This window comes from Prunus avium, chromosome 6 (genome assembly GCF_965620075.1).
Source record: "Prunus avium chromosome 6, drPruAviu1.hap1.1, whole genome shotgun sequence".
Taxonomy (NCBI): domain Eukaryota; kingdom Viridiplantae; phylum Streptophyta; class Magnoliopsida; order Rosales; family Rosaceae; genus Prunus; species Prunus avium.
This window is the reverse complement of record NC_142289.1, coordinates 8,215,401-8,227,774: the sequence shown is the minus strand read 5'-3', so window position 1 is coordinate 8,227,774 and position 12,374 is coordinate 8,215,401. Positions and strand designations below refer to the sequence as shown.

At 37.0% G+C, this 12,374-nt stretch overlaps 2 protein-coding genes across 2 annotated transcripts; both read left to right on the top strand.

Moving 5' to 3' along the window:
* The first annotated feature begins 110 nt into the window (after nt 1-110).
* On the top strand, nt 111-1,835 carry LOC110750708 (uncharacterized). The gene is made up of 2 exons (XM_021951076.2): nt 111-687; nt 948-1,835. The coding sequence occupies exons 1-2, from the start codon at nt 418-420 to the stop codon at nt 1,572-1,574; spliced, it is 897 nt and encodes a 298-aa protein (XP_021806768.1). The 5' UTR covers nt 111-417; the 3' UTR covers nt 1,575-1,835.
* A 6,615-nt stretch (nt 1,836-8,450) lies between these two features.
* LOC110750716 (Peroxidase superfamily protein) lies at nt 8,451-10,900 on the top strand. Its single transcript, XM_021951086.2, has 5 exons — nt 8,451-8,589; nt 8,763-8,911; nt 9,026-9,214; nt 9,587-9,752; nt 10,412-10,900. Exons 1-5 carry the CDS (start codon nt 8,511-8,513, stop codon nt 10,816-10,818), a joined length of 990 nt encoding a protein of 329 aa, XP_021806778.2. The 5' UTR covers nt 8,451-8,510; the 3' UTR covers nt 10,819-10,900.
* The last annotated feature ends 1,474 nt before the right edge of the window (nt 10,901-12,374 follow it).

Sequence of the window (12,374 nt, the reverse complement as noted above, 5' to 3'; positions counted from 1 at the left end):
TAGTCAGGGATAAGGTTTAGAGTCCTGGGATCCAACTTCTGTGGCTCTGTGTGGTCCTTGGACAAATTTTGAAATAAAATGGACATGGCCTGAATTTTTGTTATATTCCTAAGTATATACTGACCCTCACAACATTATTGTCTCATGGAAGGCTTTATCACTCTTGTCAATTTGTCTTTAAAGATGTGTGGAGTTGAGAGAATCCAAGATTTCTGACCACATCTTCTAGGACTGTTGGAGGTTCCACCGCTTCTCTACACTCATTTGCTTTCACTTGTTTTTGTTCTGTCCCTGCAATCACAACCACAACCACAGCCACCCACTATATATATCTTTATATTTCTTTTGCTAACACCTCCTTCTCTCTTTCTCTCTCTCTCTTCCTCTGTGATCACCAAGTAGCTCTAGCTAGTCCCCATGGCCAACAATTACAGTTTCTTGTGTCTTTTAGGAGCTATAGATCGTCTATGGTTTCACCAAACCATTCTTTTCTCTGAGCCCATGTCATTATTTGGCCCCAAAAGTACCTTTGAAGATCAAACACCTCAGGACTCAATCATCACAGATTCTTTTACATACCCATCATCCAGCGTCTCCTTCACACCTCTTGCAGATGAAGAAATAGATTTCTCACCTCTTTTGTATGAAGAAAACTCATCAGATTCACCACAAACCGCTACTCCACAGGTACTTTTAAAAACAAAAAAGAAGTCAAAATTCATTTTTGGAACTGGGATTTCAATTTGACCAAATTAAAAACACAGTTGCTGAAATTTAAATCTGAGCAAAACCCAAGTACTAAAATTTAAGTCTAATAACTTTAATTCGAACAAAGTACTGTAAAATATTTTGATCTCTGAATTTTAGGCACACACTTGTCCTAGCTGATGTTTCTTCTATTTCTAAACTTCTCCCATGTCTCATGCATATGCTGCAACAATGATTAGGATGACTCCAACAATGAAGAGGAGGATGAGACCAACTCGACCGATTCAATCAACCCGAAAAAGAAGAAGAAAATCAGACCAACAAGATTAAACCTACTGGCCAACAGAATGTTAAAACGCTCTCATTCTTCTGATCAGCAAAAACGTCCCCAGAAAAACAGAACACGCTCATCAGCATCAGCAACATCATCACCAGGCTATGCTGCAGCAGAAGCAGCAGCGAGAAAGCTACAAAAATCCATGAGCTGCAGGAGCTTGGGGGAGCTGGAGCTCGAAGAAGTTAAAGGGTTCATGGATTTAGGCTTCACGTTCAAGAGAGAACACTTGAGCCCAAGAATGATGAGCTTAGTGCCTGGCCTACAGAGGCTTGGAATGTCCAATAATAAGAAGTTACAGAACGGTGAAGATGATGATGATTCTGTGGAAGTGGCAGCTGAAAAAGATGAAGATGGTGAGGGAGAAGTTGAAGTGACGAGGCCATATTTATCAGAGGCATGGCTGATAAAGCGACCAGATTCACCGCTGCTAAATCTGAGGTTGCCAAGAGTCTCTGCAGCTGCGGATATGAAGAAACATCTGAAGTTTTGGGCTAGAACTGTTGCTTCAGAAATTCACCAGGAATCTTAACACAGGTTTTGGTTTTATTTGCCGACAGCTTTTGCAACTGTAAAAATGTTCTGTTTTTTGGCCGTCGTTAAAGAGAGATTGTGATTGTGTAAAATGTTCACGTAAATATACATAAAGGAGTGCAAAGGCAAAAGGCCAGAGCACCTTTTTTTTAAAAAAATTTTCTTTTTTTTGCTTTTCGCTTTTTCATTGTCGTTATTGTTTCGAATTTGACCTTGGGAAGGCTTGGATATGAAAAGCTTTTGGCATTATAATCGTAAAGTAATATTTAGATTTTAGTGGCTAATGCCATTTTTACGTGGAATGGCGGCTGCCGGCTGGCCAATTGGCAGAGAATAGTGAACAAATTTATCTTATTCTCGTATAAATCTTTGATTAATTCAGCCTAATCATTATCAGATTGTGGTTGTTCACAATAAAGGAAGCTTGTTTATTTATTATACAAACGATATTGAACGGGAAGGCACTCGAACATGAATCTCATATATGTATAATTTTTTTAATTCGAGAGAAAGGTGCATGAAGTTTAATTTGAAGATTACAAAGTAAAACAAAATTTGAAGTTTTTCAAGGCTTGTTATGATTGTTTCCAACCCTGAACACAATCATTCACTTAGGATAATTATAAACCCTTAGTGTGGGACCTGGCTCCATTGATAATTATGGTGCATGTTTGACCGATGCTATAGAATTCTCAAGAGGATAAGTACTAATAGATAAAGGGATCTACCACTAGCATGATGTGAGAGTTTGAGGCAGAATAAAAAGGAGCTGGCTTTCAACATCCATTTTCAGCCAAGATCCTTGTGACATATTCCACTTGGCTTGTCTTTTTTTCATGTGCTTTGGCCTTTGAGGGCATCAAAACTTACCTACGCACAGGGTTACATATTCTGTTTTTTCATGTTACCTTTTTCTATTCACGTAATTAATCACTTGAAGAGAAGTATAGAAAAAGAAGACATGTAACCGCATAATTAGGCCTAAACCCTAATAGCAAAGCCTAATAACAACTTTGTTTTGATCTCATAAACAATATAATTCAGTCTAAAAAATTGATATTTTACGTTGAGTTGTATTCGTCTCGTGGTTCCTTTCAAAACTATGTGTCATGTGCCCAAGTCCGAGCCCAAACCGGGAACAATTGAATTTTGTTATTTCTAGACTAATTTTGCATGAGAGAGAGAGAGCTTTTGAACCCTAATATTTTTTCAGTCTTAGGATACTTGCCTTTGGGCCTGTGAGTGTATCCAAATGTGTGCATCAAGGTATGGTCAAGTTAATTTGGGCCTTAATGATTTAATTAAAGCATGCGCCGAGCAGCAAGCAACACAAACCATCAAATCATGTTTTGAAGTTGTTTGTACGGAAAAAATAAATAATTTTGAGGGTTAATGACCTAAATGGTCCCCAAACTATGGCCTCAGTATCATTTTGGTCCACCAACTAAAAATTTCAATTTAAACGTCCTTCAACTCTTCATAATATACCCAAATGGTCCATCCGTCAAAGTCTGTTTATTATTCCGTGAAATCGAGGGACAAAACCGTCTTTTTAGGTGAGTATCGTCCTGTAAAACGACCAAGCATTCCGTAGGAATGCATTCCCTCCATTTCCATCATAAGCTCCACCTGAAAAACCCCCAAATTAGAACCCTAGGTTCGCAATGTCGGAGATTTCAACGACCTCAAGTGGGAATACTCAGTACTGCACCTGTGGGACGAAGATTATCCGTCGGACTTCGTGGACAGATTTGAACCCAGGAAGAAGGTTCGATGCTTGTGATAAAAATTGGGTAAGTTATTATTTGGGTTGCAAAAGTTCTTCTTTTCCATTTGTAAATGCTTGATGAGGTCTGAAATTGATCACTGATTTGATTTGCCAGAATAGCAAAAGAGGTACGCATTTTTTCGAGTGGGTGGATAATGAAACTTGTCCAAGAGGAAAACAAGTGGTCCCTGGTTTGCTTAGAAGACTTAGAGCAATGGAGGAGGAAGGTAGAGCAAAGGAAGAACAATTCAGATCTGTGGAAGCAAAAAATAAAGAACTACAGCAAAAATTGAAAGAAATGGTTCAGGAAAAAAAGGTTTTGAAATGGGGTCATGGGCAAAGACAATTGATAATGTGGGTTTCCTTGATTTTGTCTTGGGGTTTGTTTATAACATTTGTGATGGGTGGAAAGTTTTAATTGTTATGAGGTTTGTTCCTTTGAATGTAATGGTGAAACTTTTGTTTCAAGTGTAGAATGAATATGCATTAGTGTTCTCAAATTTTCTGGAATTGGGATTTGAATATCTGGGATAATGTGGTTTGAATGTAAATGGTGAAGAGCACCAAAGCTTACAAGAGCAACCAAAATGCTCGTGGCAATTTACAAGAGCAACCAAAATGAAAGATGGTAACATTGTTGACCACACATGCAATTTACAAAATGAACATCCATATAAACATTCCAATTCCAATTACAGAGCTTGAGGCCTTAAAACTCAAGACCAGTTAGATCAAGGACACAAAATGCACCTGCCTAGAAAAGTACATAAACCAAAATAGACAACCAATTACACGATTTGAGCTGTTCTAGCTCAAAACCAATTACACAAAGCACACAAAAGTCTCCTGCCCAAAAAAGTACCTAACCCATAATAGGCAAGCAGTTACAGAGTTCTAGCCTTTCAAAACCAAAACCAATTACATATCCCAAGTCAATTACAGAGTTCTAAAGTCAGAATCGGTCCTTTTGTCACAAAATCCCTCTGGCCAGACAATTACATATCCCAAAATATACAACCAACAGCACACTTGGCAATAATTTCCCCTATTTGGAGGCCATGTTATTATCATGGGAAATGTTGTCCAAATATGGTCCTCCTTGTCTGCTTCTTGTTGCCACCTAAACAATATAGTAATGTCAGGTGTATAATAGGTGAAAAATTGGCAATTAGTGAAATGAGTAACAATTGAACCAAAAGACAAAATCCTACAGTTGGCCGTGAAGATGGTAAGCCTCTTCCTCCAGTTATGCCTATTCCTAAGCCTCTTCCTCTAATTGCATTTAGCTTTGACGATGGTAAACCTCCTTCTCCATTACCTCTTGTATAATTGCATGCTCCTTGATAGCCTCTATCAGTAGTTTTTTGTTTGCAAACTTCATTCCCAATCTAAACTCAGGATTTTTCAAATCCACACCTCTTCTATACTGCTTAAACTTTGGCAGTTTTCTCTTTTTTCTACCGTTACCATCATCTTCAGTCTCACTTCCAGTGTCAAATTCTGATGTGTTAGCACCATCTGATGACACCTCTCCTGGAGCCCCATGACTAGTCCCCTCATCCACTACATTCTCTCCAACTGTTGGCCTGCCCTCTGCCTCATTTTCACTGAACTCATAATCACTGTCTTTAATTTCTGAATCTTCTTCTTCATCTTCATTTGGCGCCTCTGCCCCTTCATTATCAATTGTCACATGTGCTCCTACATCTTCTGCCCCTGCATCTTCAGTTGGTAATTCTGCCCCTGCATCTTCATTTGGTACATCTTTGATGGCATCTTCATTTGCCACTTTTGTCCCAACTTTCTCAAAAGTCTCCTCATCTCCAACTTCAATATAAGCCACCTCATTCACTTGGTAATTCTGAGTCTCTTCTCCATCACAATTCTCTGCATCTGCATCATACTCATACTCTTGAATCTCACTATAGTATAACACAATAACCTTATTGGATGGTATGTGACCAACCATTTCAACAACTGTTGCATCTGATGTAACAAGCTCCAGTCCACCCACAGCATTTTCACACCTAATTTCCAAACGTTGCTCAACTTGAGAAATGTCAACATCATACCCAAGACCTTTCCCAATTTTCAGTAAATCTAACAAGGACAGAAAATCCTCTATAATATTGTCCAAATAACAGACCTTACCCTTTTTATAAACCCCATTTTGAAACCAGCCCCCATGATGTAATTTTAGAGTGCACATTCCATTAGTAGCTGCAAAATTGAAACAATAGTATGTTATTCTAAAGTCATAGTTTTGTTGTTAAGCAGACATAGTTCAGTTTAGTTTTGTTGTTATTCTAAAGTCATCGTTTAGTTGGGTGTGAAGCAGACAACCAAGGGACCACAGACGTTTAAAAACACCCCATATTCAACATACGGCAACCACAACCAAAGGACCACAGACATAAAGCTTACACTCTGCAGTCAATGTAGCAAAAGCCAAATCCACATACAAGAAAACGATTCATTTACCCTTACTTTAAACATAAACCAATCAAACAACAGAACACATACACAGAAAAAGATTACATTTACGCATAAAGACAACATACAACTCATCCATTTCATCCATTTCCAAACAAAATCAACATAAAATGCATTATAGAAGCCCTTACTGTATTTGGGAGTCTTTCCACCCGAACGGAATTCGAACTCCATTATCAGCAACTAGTGAATTTCCAAAAATCTCCAAAATCCCCAAATTTAAACCCTAACCCAAACTCCCAATTTCGAACTCCCAAACTAACACTGAAATTACACACTAACTTCACCAATTCAACGACTCGCACACTACTACAGCATCGACCAATTCTGGAACAAGCCTTAGAATCCCTTTCAGTCGATGGTTTTCGTGGGAAAATGAGAGAAACGAAGAGAAAAATGGAGATATTTTCGTTCTCAACGATAGGGCTTCTCAAAAAGTCAAATATGCCCTTCAAAACTCAGTCACGAGGCCATCACGTGCCCATCGCGTTATGAGAAGTCACGGAATCCGTAACGGATGGACCATTTGGGTATATTATGAAGAGTTGAAGGATGTTTAAATTGAAATTTTTAGTTGGTGGACCAAAATGATACTGAGGCCATAGTTTGGGGACTATTTAGGTCATTAACCCTAATTTTGAAGTTTTCAAATAGATAGTCCATTTCTTATTATATCACAAGATTAGCAGCAAAGGACGACCTCCCAACCACAACTTGTGCTATTATTACATATTTATTTGCAATAAAATAAAAAAAGATTTACCCACTAATCTTATTATGAAGCGTGTTGGCCCTTAATCTTTTAGTGGCTTTTAAGTGGATCTAATCCACAAGCATCTGATGCCAATTACCACTCAAATCAACTGACAATCCAAAATTAGAGGCTAATATTCTTCAACTTGATTATCGTGGGGGCCTTTCACATTCAGTGGCAAACTCCCAAATTCGCCGTATGAGTTCGATCTTGTCATATAATATTAATTGAAATTCTCATCATTCGAGGGACTAATTATATAATGGGAAAAATTTAGCAATGCTCTTTGAAATTTCGATCTTATTCCACTTTACCCTCTAAATTCCCAATTTGATCTCGAGCACTCTTAAACTTGTAGCTCTTGCAAACATCCGCCCAACCGTCAATTACGTCACATTTTTAAGTTGCTTCCCTTAAGGAAAGGGGCTAACTTAAAGTCCTAACTTAAATAGACAAAAATGTGACGAATAAGCACGAATTGAAAGTTTAGAGGGAAAGTGGAACACGGCCTATAATGCAAAGAGACATTGCTAAGTTTCTCTTTTATATAATTTATATTTGCCACTCCTAAACACACTCACATGAGCAATGAAGACTCTTTCTATCTTTTTTTTGGTCATATAGCAATGAAAACTCTATGAGAAATATAAGATATAGTAATCCAAGAAAATATTATCTATACGTATGCCTTCAAGTGCTTGACATATTCTCCATGGATCTTCCAAGCCACAAGATTAGATTTGCCAACACCAAATACGTTTCTCAACCATCCACTTTAGTGCATTATCTTTTTAATTAATCTGAACATCAGTGTTTGACGACGGCATATATTAACTCATTTGTTGGATCTCCGCTACCATATATTCCCTTTAATTAGAAATTATTGAAGCCCCATTTAATTATTTTTTTAATTGCGTTTTTTTATAATTTCTATGGAAAACTAAGTTTCATACATCATCTTCTTGGTTCCCGACTTCTTTGAATGCCACGTATATATATATTTTTTCCAAGAATCAAATACTTTTATTAAAGGCGAACACGAACATTAGCATCTCTAGCTAAGGTATTAACCAACCAATCTGGAGGTACAAAATTCCAATAGTAACTACCACCTACCCTACACGCAAAAGTTGCAACCTCATGAGCAGCTTTGTTGCAGCTGCAAAGTGCAAAAATAAAAATTACTTCCTGGAATTCTCGAATCGTAGTCTAAATGCCACGTATATTAAATTCATCCAATAATTCTTAAGACTAGACAAGTTTGCAGGTCTTGACAAATCTAGAACCAACAGGTGCACGTCTTAATTTAGAGCTCCCAATCTCTAGAATTCTTACTCCTCCAATGAAAATGAACTTGCTCTCTCTTCCACATAAAGTCCAAGGGATCAACCAACAAGGACATCACTTTCATATACTTTCTTCTTACACCTCAGTCCATTTTAATTTCCCTTTTATTTTCTTCTTTACTTCTTTGAGAGATTGAGTGTTTTAGGTCTTGTGAGTGAATATTCAAGCACATTGTTATCCTTTTTTATTGCTTACGCCGTGAACGTAAGAGTCCAATCACGTAAATTCTCTTGTGTTCTATGGTTGCATGATCTTTTATTTTTTTTTCTCATAAGGTTGATCTAATTATGGCATCATGAATGATATAATAAGGTGGTATTATTGATGGACCACAAAATTTAATGAATTTGTGTTATATTGTGAATTTGAGAATTATATATTTGGTTTGAGTGGGCCTTCACGCGTGGGACAAAAAGGTCAAAGAAAGTGGCTTGGTGGAGAGGAGGCTTACAAGGTTTCTATTTCCATCCAATCCTCCCAAGGCACACCCCACCATATCCCAATATAAAGGCCACCACAATAGCTCACATAGATCACACAAGCAAGCAAGCAGCCGACCAAGAACTAGAAAGATGGCTGCCTATAAGCACCATGCTTTCTCAAGCTTCATCATCCTTATGTTATTTCCATTGCTCTTGCAATTTCAATTTGGTACATATTCACCACACTTTTCCATCTTGTTTGTGCATTTTTATTGTATACCTCGCCAATCAATCTATCAATTTGAATTATTGATCATATAAACTCTTGTATGTCCAAGTTATTATGCCGTAACCTAATTATTTACGTCGAAAATGTTATATGTTTTAATTTGATTGGCATAGGTAAAAGTGAGCTCCAACTAAACTATTACTCCGAGAGTTGCCCAAAAGCTGAAGAAATCATCAAGCAAGAGGTTGCCAAGCTATACTATGAACATGGAAATACAGCCGTCTCTTGGCTTAGAAATCTCTTCCATGATTGCTTTGTTCAGGTATGAGTTGTGCCTCTGACTTTGAGACCTAATTAGTCAATTTATTATTAGGTAAAAAAGAGATCAAATAAAAAGATTATACTTTAATTAATTTGTGGCTATATATATACGTAGGGATGTGATGCATCTTTATTGTTAGAGAGTGTGAATGGGATAGAGTCAGAGAAGGCATCTGGAAGGAGCTTTGGGATGAGAAATTTTAAGTACGTGAACACAATCAAAAAGGCTCTTGAGAATGAATGCCCCTCCGCAGTTTCTTGTGCTGATGTTGTTGCTCTTTCTGCGAGAGATGGTATTGTCATGGTATGTATAGTAATATATATGCATGCGTTTCATTCTCCCTAACTTTCGTTCTCTCTCTTTTTATTTACGATACTTCGTTATAAAACTTGTTTTTATTGACTGTTTCTATAAATAAATAAAAAAGTAATTCTACTCATAATCGTTTTTATTAGAAGCACACGTTGAAAGTACTTCTTCTAGAAAACGCTTTATGAGTACTTTAAAGTTTTTGCGTTAAACGTTGTCAAGAAGCGCTTTCAACTCTTTGTACCCGGCTAGCTAGGTGTATTTTTTTTTAATAATTAAAATCCAATAGATCTCCACTTGAGGTTTTTTAAATTAAGGAGAGAGGTTAAGAAAATTTAGTGGTGTGAACATGATAATTAATTGCAGTTAGGAGGGCCACACATTGAGATGAAAACGGGAAGAAGAGACAGCAACGAGAGTTATGCGAAAATCGTGGAAGAGTTCATTCCTAATCACAATGATTCAATGTCTTCAGTGCTCTCTCGCTTCCAATCCGTTGGCATCGATGTGGAAGGAACAGTTGCCCTTTTAGGTATGTAAATGCATATTGCATTATCTTTGACTTTCTTAATTGTAATTTGTATGCAACTTATTAAATAAATAAAATATACACGGGGTGGCACCGCAGTGGAAAAGTTGTCTAAACTCTCCCCTTCACCTCAAGTGCACTTAGGTTCAATTCACGTAAGATGCAATCTTGAGGCAAAGCAACCGAACATAATACTCCCCCTTCCCCTCCCCAATGAATGAAAACAAAAAACAAAAAAAAACAAAAAACAAATATGGAAAACTTTAATTTACTGTTTACATATACAATCCTTCAAGAATAGCTTAATGGGTCGGCAAATATCTTATTATATATGAGGAGAGTAGGGGCCTCCACATGTGCCTAAAATATAATTCACCAATATTTTAGGTCCAAAAGATAAAATGTTGTACAAAATCACACTTAATAGTTAATCACTCTATTGGATTAGAATCATAAAATAACTCATTAATCAAATGGTGATCACTAACCAAATGTGCAAAACACAATTGGGCATTTTCTAATCCGATTTCATTATAATGACTATGCTAATCCACAATTAAAAAAATTCCAAATAATTAATGTAGCATACATTACGATTTCAGTTCTTATAGTTTCTATTTTTCCGATTTTAGACTTGTAGTTTACTAGTTGTTGCAATTCAGGAGCTCACTCCGTGGGACGAGTCCACTGTGTGAACCTCGTACACAGACTCTACCCAACTGTCGATCCAACCCTAGACCCCGACTATGCTGAGTACCTCAAAGGCCGGTGCCCAACTCCAATCCCCGACCCAGAAGCAGTCCAATACTCGAGGAACGACCGTGAAACGCCCATGATTCTGGACAACAATTACTACAAGAACTTGTTGAAGAACAAGGGTCTGCTCATGGTGGATCAAGAACTGGCTTCTGACCCAGCTACATTGCCCTTTGTGCAAAAGATGGCTTCTGATAATGACTACTTCAACGAGCAGTTTTCTAGGGCTGCCCTGCTTTTGTCCGAGTACAATCCACTTACTGGGGACCAAGGAGAAGTCAGAAAGGATTGTCGCTATGTAAATACAAATTAGTCATGTAATGTTTGAGACTAATAGCCAACTTCTTGGAGGGTTGCAAATATATGATCCATTAATAAAGAAGGGCTTGTGGAAAGTATGGGCTTGGATGCGTGTTTGATTCAGGTTTGGTCCATTGAAATTAATTAACCCAGGTTTAGTCCACTTAATCAAACTTCAAAATCCAAGCACATCACCATTGTTTCAAGGGTATAATGGTAAATTAAACCCTAAATGTTGATTGAAGGAGAGAGAGAGAGAGATCAAAATGTTGTTTTATTCTAACATGAAGGGTCTAAATTATCATTACACGCTACAATTATGGTAATGTACTCGATTCATTATCATCTTAACAGAAAATCATAATGTCCATAATGTCAAAATGTGTAAAATTTACACAAAAAAATCATTTTAACAGAAAATTGAAGACACTTTCAGAAGTGTGTAAAGTGATCATGAATTGAGTACATGACCATAATGTCAAAATGTAATTGTTCATGAACGTCCCATTGATTGAGTGATTTTGAAGTTTTAACACTTTTTAGTTGAGTTTGTTATAATTATTGTTCATGCGCATGTAGCCATAGTTGATTTATAAAAATAAATCCGTTTTAATAAGTGTAGTTCAGTTGGTTAAGAGAATTCACTCATCATCTAAAGTTTCGTGTTCAAGTACTCTCAAATAGTGATGCTAGAACTAGCTCCATTATTATGCCTCCCAGCTGTGTTATTAATCTAGCTTGATTATCAATGTTGCATATTTAATTTCAGCTGTTCAATATTATATATAATTTTATGTATAATATTTGTACCAATCAAATACTTCCACTACCTTATCTTTAATCATCATATTATACATAAAAATGTATTATCTTTATATTTTGGACAGTGGCTTAGACTTTATATTATTAGTGGACCGTTTAGATTTTCTGGATCTATATGATCATATACTATTCATATTGGTAGCCGTCTGATGTCAAGATTTCATCATTCATGACTTCATTATAGTTAATTGATTAATATTCAATCGAGATGTCAAATTGATACGTGAACATGAAATGATAAGATTGAAAGGGGTGTGTGAATAATAATATATCAAAAAGCTTGAGATGAAGATGTCTAAAGCATTCTTGCATTGCAACCTAAAAAAACAATGCTTCTAGAAATTTATCCGAGCACGTGAGCACGTGCCTGAACTTGGTAACCAGCACGATTGAAGTCATAAAACAATGGGGAAAAAGCAACAAAAAAACTAGAGTGAAAATGTGAAACGCACTCAAACTCAAAGTCTAAAACTGAAGCTGCCAAACACATGAATGGTCTTCTTCTTCCCGGAGTCCCCACTGCCCACTCATATAGATATATTATCTCATTGTCACCTAGACCACCTTCCTTTTCCGATGGAACCACCGAGACAAGATTAAAGTGATTAGATGTCTCTCTTGCACGTCCACCTAACTATATGGGTCCCCATAGGCCACAGCACGCCAACACCATCCAATTTTCAAACTATTCCGTTGAGAGAGATGATAGTTCCACATTCTTGTACGCACTAGTATATTACCATTATA